This window comes from Sinocyclocheilus grahami, unplaced genomic scaffold (genome assembly GCF_001515645.1).
Source record: "Sinocyclocheilus grahami isolate Dianchi unplaced genomic scaffold, SAMN03320097.WGS_v1.1 scaffold619.1, whole genome shotgun sequence".
Taxonomy (NCBI): Eukaryota; Metazoa; Chordata; class Actinopteri; order Cypriniformes; family Cyprinidae; genus Sinocyclocheilus; species Sinocyclocheilus grahami.
In genome coordinates this window covers 426414-445899 of record NW_015505798.1, presented here as the reverse complement: position 1 = coordinate 445899, position 19486 = coordinate 426414, and the positions used below count along the sequence as shown (strand labels likewise).

The 19486-nt window shown below is 37.9% G+C and overlaps 1 protein-coding gene across 3 annotated transcripts in view; it reads left to right on the top strand.

Annotated features, from left to right (window-relative positions):
* Positions 1 to 19486, top strand: part of LOC107557780 (S-adenosylmethionine mitochondrial carrier protein-like) — a 60689-nt gene that overhangs the window by 26239 nt on the left and 14964 nt on the right. For all 3 annotated transcript variants that reach the window (XM_016241314.1, XM_016241313.1, XM_016241315.1), the window contains exon 6: positions 12480 to 12524. In XM_016241314.1, coding sequence (XP_016096800.1) covers positions 12480 to 12524 — 45 coding nt within the window. The remainder of the gene's footprint in view (positions 1 to 12479; positions 12525 to 19486) is intronic.

Here is a 19486-nt window from a genome sequence, read left to right as displayed (position 1 = left end):
CCATCCTTTCCCAAAATCGTTTTCATCTTATTTCTCCCCCAATATTATTTCCAAAACACTCTCTGCCTTTCATTATGAAGACATCTTTTTTTTTCTCAGTAGTTTATCTCAGGGGCAGTGATGCTTATGTGTCCTGGAGTTGTGTACTTAACCCCAGTTGTCTCTGGAGAAAAATGGTGTCTGAGCACCGAGCTGCATGATAATGGGAGGTTGAAGGTGAATGGCTTTACGGGACAGTTAATGTTATTATTACAGCTTGAGCGAGGCTCGGACCGGGAGCTTGTTCCGATCGATAATTATTCCGGATTTGGTTGTAGCATTGCATTTGAGGTTTTAACCAATTATCATGTCTCAGATGTGGAACATTAAATAGCTTGCTGATTTTCGTCCACAAGTTTGACCCAGCTATCAGCACTGACTTCACATTTCAGCATTTCCTGTGTCCAAATGTTGCAAGGTCAACAGATGTTGAAGTAACAAATGTCTCATGCCAGATTTTGTCTGGCAAGACAATATGAATGAACTTCCATTGTTTTAACACATAATATAAATCACAGAACACACAATGTTGCCTATTAGCAAGCAAGTAATCATGGCCAATTCGACCATACTATTGCTCTCCTGAGGGAGAGTATTGGACTAAATTGAATGAAATCATGGTGATGTCATTTCAGACTGCATGCTGGGAAGGCCATAAATGTGATTGTGATTAGTTTGCTAGGTAAAAATTGTGTTTTTGCTTGGGTAAGGATAAGCTTCCGTAACCATAACTAATATCAGATAAATTGGAAAAAATGATATCTGCACAATCCAGAAAGGGTTGCGTAGATGATTGGTGAATTAGGAGGACGCACCTGCTGAAGCACTGACTGCTGAAAGCTGAAGACTGACTGTAATGTTTAGTTTAGCTCACATAACAGCGGCTCGCGGCTTGAAACATCTGTAGGGAGCCGTCAGGTTTGGGGGTGAGAGGATGATGTCACTGCTTCATGTCAAATAATGCACTTATTTAACCCTCAGAGCGGAGGAAAAGTCTTTCTGAAAGCCCTCAACATCTGCTGTTTCCATTGTCTAACATTTGAATGACACCTCAAATTCTGTTACATAATTTTAGCGGCTTTATTTCTTGTTGTGTTAAAGGGTTAGTTCACCCAAAAATGAAAATTAGCCCATAAATTACTCACCCTCAAGTCATCCTAGGTGTATATGACTTTCTTCTTTCAGACGAATCCAGTCGGAGTTATATAAAAAATTGCCTTTGATCTTTCAAGCTGTTTAATGCCACTCAGCGGATGTTGCATGCATCAGTCCAAAAGAAGTTAAATAAAAAGCGTCCATACATAAAAAAAGTGTCTCACACAGCTCCGGGGGGTTGTCGATGTGTTTTTGTAAGAAAAATATCACTTTAATGTAGCTTGCGCCAACAGTCCTACACGGAAGCAGTTCCGGGGTAGTGATGTATGAGGTCGGTGTTGCGCATGCGGCACTCAGAAGTGACGCACGAGGAAGCACAGGGGAAAGATCAAAACAAAATAACGGTCACTTATTAGAAGTACAAAACGAGGATTTGTAAAGATGAATGTCGGAGGATTTCGATATAAGCCAAGAGGAGACTGGTTTTCCTTTGCTAAAGTAAGGAAACTTTGCTTCCTTTGATCCTGTTAACAAACGTTGGTTTTCACGAGACTCACCGGCGCATGCGCAACGCTGAAGTCATACGTCATCAGCCCGGAACTGTTTCCGTGTACAACTGTTGGCGCAAGCTACATTAAAGTGATTATTAAATTTTTGAATATGGATATTTTTCTTACAAAAACACATCGATTTGCTACAGGAGGCCTTTGTTCACCCCCCGGAGCCGTGTTAGACACTTTTTTTAATGGATGGGCGCTTTTTATTTAACTTATTTTGGACTGATGCATGCAACACCCGCTGAGTGGCATTAAACAGCTTGAAAGATCAAATAATTTTTTTTATATAACTCCGACTAGATTCATCTGAAAGAAGAAAGTCATATACACCTAGGATGACTTGAGGGTGAGTAATTTATGGGCTAATTTTCATTTTTGGGTGAACTAACCCTTTAATTCTTTTCCAAGTGTTTAGACTCCCGTTATAAGCAAAAAAAACATTGCTAACATTTCTTCGGTGAAGTCACCCTCATAAAAACTCATTTTAACTCAATTCCGCATGTGCTAAAAACAGTTAACTTTGCTTTTGTTTGTTCAGGAGAAAATGTTTGGCTTTGTATAGTTTACCAGTACTGTTATCAGTCTGCATGAAGGCAAGTTGTTTCTCTGGTTCTGGTCCCACTTTATATTAAGTGGCCTTAACTACTGTGTACTTATATAAAAAAAATAAGTACAGTGTACTTATTGTGTTCATATTGTATTGCAAAACACTTTTGTGGCTATTGAGGTGGGATACGGGTAAGGTTAGGGACAGGTTTGGTGGTCTGAGTAGGTTTAAGGGTGGGTTAAGGTGTCAGGGATGGGTCAGCAGTATAATTATAAATTTAATTAATTACAGATGTAATTACATGCAGGTATTTTTAAAATATAAGTATAATGTAAAAACATGTATGTACACAATAAGTGCATTGTATCAAATTATTAATTTAAATGTAAGTACATAGTTGTTGAGGCCACTTAATATAAAGTGGGATCGGTTCTTATCTTGCAGTAATTATTATTATCCCCATGCTTTAAGGCTTCGCCTGTCTCTTTTCTCCAGATATGAAGAAGGCTTTGTAGAACAAGAACACTTTTACCAAAACTGGACAAGCGTTTTATACACACCTTCTGCACAGTGTCTTCCAGATAAGGTTCCAAACATCTTTATCAGACTGAGGTTAGAGGGTTTATACACAATGTTAATGCTTGTTGTTTAATGTCAGTGCACATAAACATGTGAATGCACACCTCATGCCCTAGAAAGCTTGATCACATTCCAAATTCTGTTGCCGAAGATTTTATATGTGACGCACAACCCTGGTAGTGTTAAATATCAGTTTTTATGTTATTATAAAAAAGTTGGCTTATACTGTATATTATTATATATTATTGTATACAATTTACAAAAGTTTATTTTCCGTACTGTAAAAAAGGCTGTAAATAGCAGAATGCAGAATGAAATAGTAATATTATCAGATATGGTGAATGTAAAAAAAAAAAAAAAAAAAAATTAATGAATATATGAAGTGCCATAAAATACATTTTGTGCTGTTTTTTTTTTTTTCATTGCTCACTGAACTTCCTTGTGGCCATCTAAGGGTCCCTGGGCCCCAGTTTGAACACTTCTGGTAACCAATGAGTTCTGAATTTGAAAACCTTCTGTATCTCTCTCTCTCTCTGTGTCTCTTCTGGCCCATCTTTTATCTTCTCTCAATCACTCTCTGTCTTTCTCAGACTTTCTCTTGTGCCTCCAAGGACCGCCATCCATCTCGCCAGCGCTGTCAGCACCTTATTGGACTGGCCAGGGGCATCAGATGTCACATACACACAGATTATAAATTGACTCACTAAAAGATTTCCTCTGACATCATGCCCCGCGTGTGAGGCCCCGCTCCACGCTTTGGTGCCTCACGTGAAAGTGCCTGCATGCCAGCGGGACGAGTTTCTGTGTTTGTTTGTGTGCACGCATGCACCTGTACCTTACAGTGGTCACTGCTGGACTTAAATTTCCTATTTTATTGGCAGGGCATTCACCTGTTCGAATGTGAACAAAGGAAACAAACTGTTCAGCTGTGGACCTGGTAGCTTGTTGATAGGGGTGCGGTCTATGTTTTCACTGTTCTTTTGTTCACTTGTTGCATCAGTTTGGCACACTTGCTGCGACGGCACAATGCAACCCCAGCCAGAAAATCCCCCCACAATGTAAATATTATGTGATGGTTCTGGGAAGCGTTTTCGCTCATGTCAATGGAATTGCACACTTGAATATTTACCAGTTCACTGATCCCAAACAGTCCATAACCACATAACCCCTCCCTTGCTTCTTCATCTCTTCTCTTTCTTTCCCCCTCCAGCCTTGAACAAGTCTTAATTTGTTTAGAATATTATTACCTAGAACTTTAACTTGCTTCTCTCAGGCGCTGATGGAAACTAGGGAGTTTCTGAAATCTGATTGGCTGGCCGCATCATTCCGCACCTCCCGATTGGCCGATCGGAGCATTCTAGCACTCCAGACTTGTCCAAGCACAGTCAGTGAAAATGTTCCTGTGAGGCATTCAGCCTGTCAGAATTCCTCAGCAAGTGGATTCACATATCCTAACTCAAAAGAGTATTGAACTCTTAGTCTTCAGTGCTGCTGATTCATGCTTTCTCCACACATTCTTAAAAATAAAGGTTCCAAAAGGGGTTTTGCAGCAATGCCTTAGAAGAACCATTTTGGGTTCCCCAAAGAACCTTTCAGTGAACAGTCCCTAAAAGAACCACTTTTTCTTAGTGTGAAGAACATTCTTTTATATATATATATATATATATATATATATATATTATTATTATTATTATTATTATTATCAATGCTGAAAACAGTTGTGTTGCTTAATTTTTTTCAGGATTCTTTGATGAATAAAAAGAACAGCATTTATTTGAAATAAAAATATTTTGTAACAATATAAATGTCTTTACTGTCATTTTTGATCAATTGAATGCATCCTAACCAAATAAAAATATTACATTAATAATAATATTATATATATATATATATATATATATTTATATACAAGTCTTAATTTGTTTAGAATATTATTACCTAGAACTTTAACTTGCTTCTCTCAGGCGCTGATGGAAACTAGGGAGTTTCTGAAATCTGATTGGCTGGCCGCATCATTCCGCACCTCCCGATTGGCCGATCGGAGCATTCTAGCACTCCAGACTTGTCCAAGCACAGTCAGTGAAAATGTTCCTGTGAGGCATTCAGCCTGTCAGAATTCCTCAGCAAGTGGATTCACATATCCTAACTCAAAAGAGTATTGAACTCTTAGTCTTCAGTGCTGCTGATTCATGCTTTCTCCACACATTCTTAAAAATAAAGGTTCCAAAAGGGGTTTTGCAGCAATGCCTTAGAAGAACCATTTTGGGTTCCCCAAAGAACCTTTCAGTGAACAGTCCCTAAAAGAACCACTTTTTCTTAGTGTGAAGAACATTCTTTTATATATATATATGTGTGTGTGTGTGTATGTATGTGTGTGTTTTTTTACATTTCATCAAAAGTATTGCACTTTCACAGAAGCACAAATCAAGAGAACGTCAACTCGCATGGTTTACTCGCAGTTTTAGTCACATCAAACAGCAAAAAATGACCACGTGAAAGAAAACAGACTTGCTGTATTACACTTTTATTTGAGCAGAATATCTTAATCAAGATCACTAAACTACAGCTTACATGTTTGCTGGGGTTTTTAACTGATTAGTGCTTTTTCTGTTATGTAAAGAGAGCGTGTGCACATGGCCTCCAGGTTGGGAAGATTAGATAAACCACTGGGTAGAAAATGTATTGATTTATGAAAAACGCTCTATTTGGGGGATTTAAAGTCTTGAAATATGGCAACCGCAACCCAGAAAGCTTGTGGAGGCTTGTTACTAATGTTACCAAGATAATGCAAATGGCAAATTAAATTGAAACGTTAAAAGGATCTTCTGTGGAATCATCTGTGGATAGCGCAGATTATTATGCTTAATAAAATCGAGAGACACAGAAATTGTGATCACGATTAAAATACGATTCATCATGCAGCCCTAAATTAAAGAACCTTTTTTTCCACTGTAAAGAACCTTTTGTGCAAGAAAAGAAAGTTGGTTCTTCATGGAACCATATAGTTGCCAATAAAGATCCTTTATTTTTAACAGTGTACCCTATGAGCCAGAAATGCACTAATACGGTCCCATACAGTTCAGATTTACGTTCAAAACTTCGAGTCAGTCTCTCTCAGCAGATTTGAATGTATGCTGTAAAGTGTGTGTTTCAGTCGTGGGAGCTGCATGTGTGTGTTTTCTGTACGAGGGAGCAGGCCTTCTCAGCCAAGGGAAGCGTGAAACACAACACAGCCTCTTGCTCTCTCTCTCCTCTGATGAAGTGTTTGGGGTATCCCACTGGCTTGCTTTCAGCTCATTGATTTTTCCATTATTTATGTGTTTATTTATTTTATAAACTGGCTCTCAGAGGAGTTTTTATAGCACTGGGGTTTAAATCACATTTTCAAGACTCACAAAAGATCAGCGATACAGATCCTACTCCATTAATATCAACCTCTGATAAAAAGTCATGTAGTGGCTCAGAATACCCTCACTCCAACTGAACTGTGGGTTCAAACAAGGGTTTTAATGATTCATTATTTTAATTATAATTATTATATATATATATATATATATATATATATATGTAATTTATTCATGTGATGCAAAGCTGAATTTTCAGCATCATTACTCCAGTCTTCAGTGTCACATGATCCTTCAGAAATCATTCTAATATGCTTATTTGCAGCTCCCAAATAATGTAGTAGTATTATTATTATTATTATTATTATTATTATTATCAATGCTGAAAACAGTTGTGTTGCTTAATTTTTTTCAGGATTCTTTGATGAATAAAAAGAACAGCATTTATTTGAAATAAAAATATTTTGTAACAATATAAATGTCTTTACTGTCATTTTTGATCAATTGAATGCATCCTAACCAAATAAAAATATGACATTAATAATAATATTATATATATATATATATATATATATTTATATATATATTAGTGTGTATATTTAGTTTTCTTTATGTATTATGACATTTTTATATTAAATATTTTATATATTTATTTATATTTCATATTATATCATTTGTAACGAGGAAACAATGTATTAAATTATCAATTGTTACCCAGTCTGTGTTTATATTTCGGTATAGGTGTGCTCTAAGACTCTTTAAGTTAAAATGTTTGTGATTTTTATTTTATTTTTTTATCCGTTCAATAATTAGAAAAGTAAACATAATAGATCTCATGAGGGAGCTCTGCACTCTGTGTTGAATACATATTCTCTCTCTCACACACACACACAGTATTGTGACAGTGGTGAGCAAACATGCCTGTACAAACACAAATGTGACACCCAAACGTGTGCACACACACACGCACGCACGCACGCACACCTGTGATGAGACTCATAAATCAATCAGGACTCAAACAGGTTTTGCGACATGTTTGACTTTGGCAGATGGCTTTGCATAATAAAACTCTCTTTCCCTCAAGTTTTCACCCCTCCTGCTCTCCACCTCCAATTTGTTCCTGTTTGTTCCTCATCACACTTCAACAAACTGTCAATTAAAAGCTTCAGCTGATAAATATGCTTATGTTTTATGTTACTGTGTCAATGTTTGAAGTGTGCACACTCACAGACAATCACACGTTTCTGTTTGTACTTAGAGATACTGTCAGTATGCTTATGCTTTGTGTGTGTGTGTGTGTGTGTGTGTGTGTGTGTGTGTTAGGAAGGATCTGTAAAAGTGACCGTTTTCCACAGCTCTCAATAATAATAAATGAGGGTTAGTCTGTGGGTTCCTCCAGTCCGTCTACTGTTTTTATAACCAGCGCTGCTGAATCACAGCTCAGCTGATGACATATCCATCTGGCCCTCATCTACTTCCTGTCACTCTGCCTCATTCGCTTTTCTTCTTTCGCTCAGTGTCTCTGGAGTGGTCAGTATGTCGTCCCTCTAGGGTTGAGAAATATCCTTTTCCACTGTGCTTTAATAATTCTTCTTTTTATTTCAGTACTATACAGATGCCGTCTTCCCTCACACTGAAACACACTGTAGAAAAATTGCAGAATCAAGAGTGTTCTTCTGTTTTTCCAATACATCATCTCTTTCCATATATATTTGTCAAACAAACAGTTTTTGTGAAAGGTTTTTTTATGTTTTCTTTAAAGGGGTCATAGGATGCTACATGCACATTTACAAGTTGTTTGAACTGAAATGTGTGTTTGCAGTGTGTGTACACAACCACCCTATAATGATAAAAATCCACCCGGTGTTTTTTTTTAATCTACTAAAATCTTTACCCCTTTCTCAAATCCAGCCGATCTCAGATGCCTGTCTGTGTGATGTCACAAAACAGGCCCCGCCCATGATAGTTTGATTGACAGTAGCGTTTCAGCACAGACTGGACTGGTGTCTTACCTCAGACCCGCCCTGAGTGAGCTATCATCAGTCCGCCATTGTTTCACCTCAGAAGCAGATGTAGACAAGAATGACTCCTAAGCGATTGTAGTGTTCTGTTGTTGGATGTAATAATGAACATAGCAGTCGTCGTTTACTCCCGACATCTGAGCCGCTGAAGATGCAGTGGATTACGTTTGTTTTTTGAAGGGAATGCACCCCCGATCTACCTAAATGTGTCTGTTCGCGCGAATCATTTGTGATCCAGCTTCACCTACAGAAGAAGTGAGTATATGTTTTTTAATGCATCTTTGCAAATCGCCTTTCCTAATAATGTGCTAATTAGCAAGTTTCACTATGAATACGGCTAAAGTAAACAGTCCCTCTGAGAGCAGCTCGGAAGAGAGGGGCGGGGTCAGCATAGCTCATTAACATTTAAAGGAAAATGCTACAAAACGGCTTGCTCTGGAAAAAAATAGCTATTTTTGACAGGGTAAAAAAAGTTTAACCAAACTATGTTACAGACTTTTCATTAAGACCCTAAAGAATCATATCAACTTGTGGAAAATGGGCATCCAATGACCCTTTTAAAGCTCCTTAAAAGTTGTTTGTCAAAAGGTGAGACTGCAGAATCTTGGGCTTTCTGGCAACTGATAGATAAAGTCCACTATTTAATTAGCATATTTAATTTAGATTTAAATGAAGTAAATCACATTAGATCACATTTTAATCAAGGCAAACTGAAAAGGAATGTGATTTAAATTAATCCAATCGAACGGAATCAGATTTCAGGTTGATCTCTATTCTTTTCTTTTCTCATTAGTATTCATCCAGTTTCGTCTGACCTATTAAAGCCATTTGTCAAATAGCATGCAAAGCACCCCCTGTCCAATCAAGCTTCATTTAAATGCATTTTGACATCTGTTTTCCCAGATATCACACTGGTGGCCAGGAGCCTGACAGTGAAGAGCACTACAGCATACTAATATTCCCACGGGTAACCAGTCACAAATCTCTCAGTGAAAACGTACCTGACAGTTACACGCAGTGATATCGACATGGACAGCAGAGAGAGTGTTTGATACACATCAGCGTGTTGTTGTTTATCTATCGTCTCCAAATCGACAATACCATACAATCTACTATACGCAGTTGTGGCTTGTTATTTGGTGCAGGAAACCTTGACTAACATTATAAATGCACTTCAGGGATTAAGTGTGATACTAATGTGCTTAAACTGATATCGGTACAGCTGGTCACCAGTCAGACCACACGTTAAATGTGCCGTCATCCACTGGACCGACTCGTTCTCGTGAAGAAGCCTTCTGGCCTTTGGTCAAAAACCTGCTTTCCATCCTTCTGTCTTTCCATATCTGTCATCCCCTCTCTCTTGTCAACCATTACGGCCTTATCAATATAAATCTGACCATCTATGTTGCTCAGGCGCCCCGTCTCTGCCAGAAGTGTTACATTTATGCATAAATCAGCTGTGCCTCATTTCTGTTTTGCAGATTCCTCTAAGCGTTCCTCCTGAGCACAGAGATGCTGAATTTATCACGTTGGTAATAAAAAACAGGTGGTTGATATAGTTTTTGGAAAAAACGCACAAAGACATATGCACTCCCCAGCATTGGGTCACATTGCACCAATCTTTTCTTTGTTTTGAAATCGGGAGATGCAGTGTTTTGGCAGTGCGCATGATGCCCACGCAGCGTTTACAGTGCTGCTTCCTTGTGTTCATTATGTTAATTTTTGTCAAATCTTTTGAAAGTTTTCCCAACTCAGGCCAGTGAGGGCTTTGTTTTCACAGTCAGCCTTTTTAACTGTATTAGATTATGCTCAGTTTGTCCAAAGAGTTGTTTCCAATAAAGAGTTTTGCATGGAGCTCAGGGGTTCTTAAACTGACCTGATGTTCAGTATGAGTGTGGAAAAAGAGTCTAGATTAGGGAATTTATCATTTTTTAATTAAGGGGGTGAACTATTCATCCAGAGCGTCAGCACATAAGTTGTCCCTCAACTTGTGTTATGAATCATTTGTGAATTAAAATTGATTTGGCAGCTGTTTTTAAAGTGTTTAATTGTTCAGTGTCTAACCAACTCACTAAATGAATTCAGAACACTCTAGCAACACCATAGAAACCACTCTGAACACTTTAGCAACAGTCTAGCAACACCCTAGACTCCATTCAGAACACCTTAGCTACTGTCTGGCAATACTCTAGCAAATGCTTGGCAGCCTCCTAACAAACACCTTAGCTACTGCCTAGAAGCACAGTAGCACCATACTGAATTCCCTAGCAACACATTATCAACTACTCACACCACCTTAGTGATTGACTGGCAACATTTTAACAAACACTTTGAACACCTTAGCAACTGCCTAGAAATGCTCTCTCTGGCAACCGCTCATAACACCTTAATAACTGACTAAAAACACCCTAGACTCCTTTCATAACACCTTAGAGACTGCCTGGCAACACCCTAACAACCACTCTGAACACCGTATCAAATGTTTGGAAAACCCTCTCATAAACACCTTAGCAACTGCCTAAAAACACACAGCACCATCCAGAATTCCCACAGCACCTTATCATCCACTTACCCCGCCTTAGCGACTGTGTGGCAATGTCCTAGCAACAACTCTGAACAACTTTTCAAATGCTTGGCAACCCCCTTAACAGTCCCTTTAAAACTTTACTAACTGCCTAACACAGTACCACCCAGAATTCCCTAGCAGCATCTTATCAACCACTCATACCTCCTTAGTGACTACCTAGCAATACCCTAGCAACCCCTCTGAACACAAATTCTTGGCAACCCCCAGTCACGTCTAAGACCTTAGCAACTTCCTAGAACCACACCAGCACCATCCAGATTTCTTTAGCAACACCTTATCAACCACCTTAGCGGCTGCCTAACAACACCCTAGCAACCCCTCTGAACACTTTATAAAATGCCTGGCAACACCCCAGCAACCATAAAGCATTTGTTGTATCACTTCTGTCTCTCATAACACCGCAAATCAGCAACTCTCATTCAAAATGAATGACTTCCGCTTACTGCAAATCGCTGTCAGGGTGAATCCGCTTTCTGGCTGTATGGATCGGGTCTCTATTTTTCCTCTCTGTCTGTCTTTCTCTCTTTCTCACAGAATTTGGGGATTTTGTCAGCCCACTGTTCAGCAGTGCCATCGATTTCCTCTCTTTTAGCTCCGCTGTGCCTGATTGGATGAAGAGGAAGATTTCTGCCACCCCTCTCTCTCTTTTGCACTCTCTTTATCTTTTTCCCTCTCTCTCTGACCACAGACTCTTCATTTATTTATCATCTCTCTCTCTCTGTTATTCACACACTCTTTCTCACTCTTATACCTCACACTTCCAGACGTGCAGACATCAGTATTAAAACAGTTTGACACATGAGATAAATGGCCAGTGCCTGTGGTTGAACATGTTGCCACAAGTCATCCATTTTCTTTTAAAGAAGATGAAAGCGCAAAGAGATTTTTTTTTTCTTTTCCCCCAGTGAGCATCATCATGCCATTATTTTGGTGGTTCTAAAAGCAGGGTTTCCATTAATGTCAAACTCTGACCACAGACTCTTCATTTATTTATCATCTCTCTCTCTCTGTTATTCACACACTCTTTCTCACTCTTATACCTCACACTTCCAGACGTGCAGACATCAGTATTAAAACAGTTTGACACATGAGATAAATGGCCAGTGCCTGTGGTTGAACATGTTGCCACAAGTCATCCATTTTCTTTTAAAGAAGATGAAAGCGCAAAGAGATTTTTTTTTCTTTTCCCCCAGTGAGCATCATCATGCCATTATTTTGGTGGTTCTAAAAGCAGGGTTTCCATTAATGTCAAAAACTTTTTATTTATTTTTCCAAAACTGTGTGTAATCTGTCACTATACGACTGACTTTGTCGTAAGAGTTTTATTAGTTTGCCCAAAAAAGTCTGTCATTATTTATTTTCCCTCATTTGATTCCAAGCTGTATGGCATCTTTTTTTTTTTATTATGTGGAATACAAAATGAAAAATTGATGAATGATGATACTTTTATAGTGCTTTTTATCATTTTTGGAGCTTGACAGCCTGGATCTCCATTCACTTTCATTATGTAGAAAAGAGCAGCAAGTATGTTCTTCAGCATTTCTCCTTTTGTGTTTCACAGAGGAAAAAAGTCGTACAGGTTTGGAATGACATGAAGGTGAATAAATTGTGATAGAATTTTCTTTTCTTAGATGAATAAGAATAATAACTCATGCTTTATGCTTTCTGATCTAGCTTATATTATTAAAAAACTCTTTCTTTTAATTTCAGATCCCATTCTCGCTGGTGCAGTTTCCACTCTGGGAGTACCTAAAGGTATGAATCCACTTTTTTTCTCTCACTTGCTCTCATTTCGATCTAATTTGGCCTCATAATTTCACTCTAATAAAGGAATAATGGCCTGGTAATGGTCTGACACATTTACAACTCAAACTGCCCACACTTTGCCTCGCTATCTGTTAATAACTCTCTTTTTAGGTGCTCTCAAAATGACGCTGCATTTTATTGGTCGCCCTCACCGGTGGTTAAGCGGAATCGTAATTTCTCGCAAGGCTTGAGTCTTAGCCAACTGTCCATTTCCTTCTTCATTGTCTGGTCCGGGCCACATTAAAGTCGTTTTTCTTCAACAAAAAAAAAAAAGGCCCAGTTTGTGAGGATGACATCATGTCTCCAGGGCTAGAGCAGAAAATTCCATTAGCGCTCTTGGCCTAGCGACCGGAGCAGAGTGGAGAAGGAGAGGCATCGGAGGACAATAGCACGTGCAGCTGTGGCCGAGCGTTAACCGCGATGCTCGGCCGTAATAAGGAGTGTCATTCATGGCCGCCTCTTTGTGACACGTTCAAAGGCATTCTCTCACTCCTTCATTCTTCCATGTTTTCAGCCTCTCCGGCCATCTGTGTGGAGCCGTTGGAATGTGAGAGTCTTTGCTAAACTCTCTTTCAAAAGTGCATGGCTTTGAAAAGCAAGAAAGCGTAGATGAGACAATGGAATGAGATGGCAGTGTTGGTTTTAAACTGCTGCTTTCGCTTCGTTGATTATTCCACATTCTTTCAAATGATGCATTCAGTTTTAAATTACCTGGAATTTTTTTTTATTCTGGACACAGATTTGGGCATTAAGTGGCGACCCAGTACACTACCAGTGATTTAGAATTGAAATTCAGTGGTTTTATATTCTTGGCCATGAAGGAGTATAGGAGTGCCACTTAAAAATAAAATGAAAAAAATGTAATATCAATGTATTAAAGGGATAACTCACCTAAAAATGAAAATGGTCAACATTTACTCACCCACATGTTTTTCCAAACCTGCATGACTCACTTTCTTCTGCAGAACATAAACATAAGATATTTTTAGAAACGTGTTTTTTTGTCCACTCAATGGTTACCAACATTGTTCTGTGAAACAAAGAAGACGACATTTTAAAGAAAGAAAATCATAAAGGTTTGGAATGACATGAGGGCGAGTGAATGGTGTGAAATCATTTTTGGGTGAACTATTCTTTAATTAAAGGTGCCATAGAATGGAAAACTGTATTTACCTTGGCATAGTTGAATAATAACAGTTCTGTACATGGAAATGACATACCGTGAGCCTTAAACACCATTGTTTCCTCCTTCTTATGTAAATCTCGTGCATGCAAAAGACCACTGAAAAATAGGTGAATCAGAACATAACACCGACTTGTGACGTTACAGTCGGGATCACTAATAGTTACGCCCCCAACATTTGCATATACCCGCCCATGTTCTAGGCCAGCCGGACCTGCACAGCCAATTCATCAGAAGTTCTGCAGGTATTGTGAAGAAACAAGAGAGGATAATAGCGAAAATGGCAGATCATGGAAATAAATATTATGTTCCAGGCTGTGCAGGGGATGTGAAGTGCAGGGATGGGTTGGTGTCTGTATTCAGAAAGGCACGGAAAGCAAATAACGCGCGTTCTAATAAAATAATGCGAGCCACTGAAGGGACATGGTTAGCTGCTTGCTAGCAGTAGCCTGTTACATTACAGTACATACGATTTCACTTACCACATAAACAGAGTAAGGAGAGATGACTGAGGATGATGGCGAATGATTTACAGATCCTGAGCACCACTGACAAGCATCTGATCTTGTCAAATGTGTGGTAAGTACTGCCGCTGTAGTTTACACACAGCACGTGCGATCGCAAATCTCGAAAGTGAAAGTAAAAAGTGATCATGCATTCGCAAGCAATTTCAATGCCCCACATATTAATAGCGGCTCGCTGATGTCCTCATTTTATATACAGTATAGTTACCCAACGATATAACTGCGAGAGAAAGCATTGAAATATATTGTATATTTTCCCTGTGTTTCCTTCCTGCTGTGTGAGCTACTGAAATGAGCCGCACTGTGAAACAGCCAATCAGAGCAGAGCTCAACATTATTATTCATCATGACCCTTCCAAATAAGGTAAAAACAGACCATTTCATTCTAGAGACAAATCCTAGGGTTGTAAATGGACATGGAGATTTCTGTAGATTTTTTGGCCTTACCTAAGCCACATACCTTCTATGTAGATATCAGAGAACAATTTAAAATATTGCATTCTATGGCACCTTTAAATAAATAAATTTAACCTTTTCAAATTGACAGATAAATTATTTAAAGCAATTGAATTAATGTTGTTAAATTACATACAACATAAAATACCTACAAATGTAGTTAAATGTAGCTATAAATAATAAATTGAGGTTGCAGTTGTAAGTCAAGGTAACAAATGCAGTTCACAGGTGGGACCAAACAATGAGCTTACATTTAACATTTTAAGCTCTACAATGAATAATGAAACAGTTTTAAATGTCTATTTATTTGTCAACTTGAAAAAGTGATTTTTTTCTCTCTCTCTCTCTCTCTTTAATTCCAGCAGTATGGTTCCTGTGTGCCTTAATCATTATAGCAGCAGTGTGGGCTTCCTTATTCTCAATTAGAGCGATTATTAAAACTCTATAGTTATTTTTATAGTTATAATCATCGGGTGTGAGCAGGCCTCGAGTCATAAATAGTGAAGTACAAAGTATTTTTCTAACTGTAAGAAATTTGAACTGTTGCACCCTTATTTTACACCATCATCCTTGTGTCTACATGTGTATATATTTTCTGAGTGTCAAATTCAGAGATCTTCGAGCAGCTGAATCAATGTAATAATAGAGTGTAAAGCAGTGGTAGAGATACAGGATTAAGTGTGCTAAAGTCTCTCAAAAGCACAAAAATAAGAGTCCATATCAGGATTTCCTTTGCCTTTTTAAATTAAAAGAGTTTGATGTACTTTGCGCATGTTTCATGTTGAGTGCAATGCATGCTGCTGCATTGAGCCACACACAGTCCACAAAACACTGCAATCTACAAGCATTTCATGTTGGGAAATCAAATCCCAAGTATCGCCAAACCAGTTCTCAAGTCATTCGCACCAGAAACATCTTAAGCCCCGGCATCTGAGCAGCAGGCCGCAGTAAACCATCTGTTCTCTCCAGCGTATCCCACAATTCCCAAAGTTTATCTACCAACAATCCCCTAAACTCAGCGCTGCTGTTACAAAACCACCAAGCAGCTGTGTCATTTCATCAGCCGGCCATTTATTCCCACCGTGCCCACTCAACTCGACGTTTATGTCAGTGGATCAAACTTATTCTCATGATTAAGTGCAAGTGTGTCAGGAGCGAGTCTTAGTTTGGTTTGAGTAATTGAAGCTGAAGAGTACGTTTGGAGTAATGCATGGTCAGGATGGTGTGTTCCGGAAAAGACTATAATAAGTCAATCTTATATTTACAATGCAGTGTGATTAGAAAAAGGTCCATTAGTCCACATGAATGTTTTTAAATTGATCTCAGGTATGTCCTGGGTTAAACAAAGGAGTTAGATAAGTGAGACTTTATTATACTTATTATCAAATGAAAAGTTCAAGCTACGTGGACTCAGCAGCTGTTGGTTTAACATGTCAGTTGGAATAATCAGGCAAATTAGGCCCTTTCCTTAGCCCTGAACTACCTCATTTCCCATTTAGGCCCAAAATAATTTACAGCTACGTGCAACTCATTCCTAATCCACTGCCTACTTCTGCTCTGAGCATGTTTAACCTCTAGAAATCCTCTCACACTGCACCTTTACTCGCATATCACCAGTGGCTTCCAGTAGCTGCCAGAATCATATTAAACACACTGTTCCTGTCACACAAGGCTACCAGTGGCCTGGCTCGCTGCTTCTCACAGTCCTTTATTAAACCTTACTACTCACCCTGACCATGTCTGTTTATCAAGCTCCCCATCTTTCCACATGAAAGGAGCCCACCTGCTCGGGTCTACAAATGTCTCCATCCTCGACCTTTCAATGGTGAAACAAACTCAAAAAAAAAAAAAAAAAATGGTGAAATCATTCACTATCTGAACAATAGACTCCATGTCATACATTTGAAGACCCATGCATATCAGTTTTTGGTTCATTTTGATTTGAATGTGACTAGAAGTGGTGTTGTTGGCAACAAGGACAGATTTTACACGTTTTTGATTTTTCAGATTTTACATGTTTACAAAGCTGGCAATAATTTACAGCTACGTGCAACTCATTCCTAATCCACTGCCTACTTCTGCTCTGAGCATGTTTAACCTCTAGAAATCCTCTCACACTGCACCTTTACTCGCATATCACCAGTGGCTTCCAGTAGCTGCCAGAATCATATTAAACACACTGTTCCTGTCACACAAGGCTACCAGTGGCCTGGCTCGCTGCTTCTCACAGTCCTTTATTAAACCTTACTACTCACCCTGACCATGTCTGTTTATCAAGCTCCCCATCTTTCCACATGAAAGGAGCCCACCTGCTCGGGTCTACAAATGTCTCCATCCTCGACCTTTCAATGGTGAAACAAACTCAAAAAAAAAAAAATGGTGAAATCATTCACTATCTGAACAATAGACTCCATGTCATACATTTGAAGACCCATGCATATCAGTTTTTGGTTCATTTTGATTCGAATGTGACTAGAAGTGGTGTTGTTGGCAACAAGGACAGATTTGACATGTTTTTGATTTGTCAGATTTTACATGTTTACAAAGCTGGCACTGAATGGGAAATTTTACCCTGTACATTGTTTTTAAATGTGTAAATATGTAATTTGCCTTATTTTCTTAACAATTCATCCATGCATACCGGGACAATTGATTCATGCCATGTTTATTTTTTTATTATAATTTTTCTTTTTTTTTTTATTCAAAATTTCATAACTCAGTCCTCATTTAATCCACTTAAACCCTTTCACTGCATATTTCATCTGCTTCATTTTTTTTCAGTGCAGTTAGTGCCCACATCTCAAAATCCAATCAACAACCGACTGATAAAACCATACCATAGAATTACATTTATTATTATTATTATTTATTTATTTATGTGGTCCCACTTTATATTAACTGGCCCTTAAAGTGTAACACTTTCTTTACCAAAAAGTGCTGTTAGTCTTAGTTACCAATGTCCTGTTACACATTTGTATTTACACATACCATTCAGTGGGTTGTTACATGTGTGTAGTTACACAAACATTACAGCTGATACTATGTACCAATGTGTACTTACACTGTGGTTACATACTATGTACACATTTAGTTACTATGTAAGTACACAGGTATTAGGGCCACAATATAAAGTGGGACCATTTATTATTATTATTTTTTTTTTGATAATCCATTACAATCTGATGTACATTACCGGTCAAAAGTTTGGAATAATTTTTTTTTTTTTTTTTTTTTTTTTAAAGAAGTCTCTTATGCTAACCAAGGCTGAATTTATTTTATTAAAAATATAGTAAAAACACTAATATTATAAAATATGGTTGCAAGTTAAAATAAACTGTTTCATATTGTATTATATGTTAAAATGATAATTTATTCCTGTGATGGCAATGATGAATTTTCAGCAGCCATTCCTTCAGTCTTCAGTGTCACAGAAATAAATAACATTTTAAAATATATTCAAATAGAAAACAGTTATTTAAAATTATAATATTTTTTCACATTATTACGGTTTTTACTGTATTTTGATCAAATAAATGCAGCCTTGGTGAGCATAAGAGACTTCTTTCAACAACATAAAAAAAAATTAAGTACTTAATTATTCCTACATCACAATTTTGAAATAATTATATATAATTATGAGCATCACAAAACGGAAGAAAATCTGCAGCTAACATTATTGTGGCTTTAAATGTTGAATTTTAAATTAATATTTAAAATGTTCATTTGGATTTAAATTTTATTCTTTATGGTCAACTAAAATATTATTTTTATCTTCTAAAATTAGATGCCTTTTTTCCCCTCCATTATAAGTCATTTCATGTCAATTTTTGCAGCTGAATGTAACACCAGTTTTGGTGTTAAATGTAATTCATGTCAGGTACATCCTGTGGTCAGTCAGGTTTGAGGTGAACTTGCTTCCGGTTTGTTTTCAGTGAGTGTGACGGGGATAAATGGATGTTCTCCAGCACAAGCACTTTGAACTTGGAAACAAAGACTCTTCCTTAATCTCACAGCTAATGAAACACACATGATGCACTGACAAAGAGAGCGTTTATGCGTGTGTGTGTTCTTGTGCACAAAGTTGGAGGGGATCACTCATAATTACTTCATGCTGTGCTTCAATTGTTTTCCTTTCTTAGCCATCAGATGCTCCTGGTCTGAGGCCGTAGGAAAACTCCAGCAATTATCTGCAGCCTGGCTGCATAATAACTCCCTCCAAACACAACACAAATCCAACAAACACGTGAAGTCACTGAATCTCCCTCCTCCTTTCTCACACACATTTCTCTTTAATTTACCACATTCTTCCCCTCCTACTTCACCTCTTTAAATACTCCGAGTTGAAACAACAATTAGCCATCCTAAAATTAGTACAAATTGTGCAATTGACTGAGATCCTGTCAGACCTGTCTTACCTGAGGCTATAGAAAGCACCTGTAGCTGCATACAGACGACTCATCAACACAAAAATCTTTTCCAAAACCTAGTGAGGCATCTGTCTATAGCCAAACATTAAGGTAGCATCACATCTATGTTGCCAGAGAATGCTGACAATCCTAAAATGCATTGCAACTCAGTATGATGGCTACCATTTAAAACGAAAAGTTTAGGGAAGATTTTTTTTTAATTAATACTTTTATTTAAAAAAAAATGACAGATTTCTATTTAAAACAAATGCTGTTATTTTGAACTTTCGATTTGAACAACAACAACAAAAAAACATGGCTTCCACAAAATATATTAAGCAG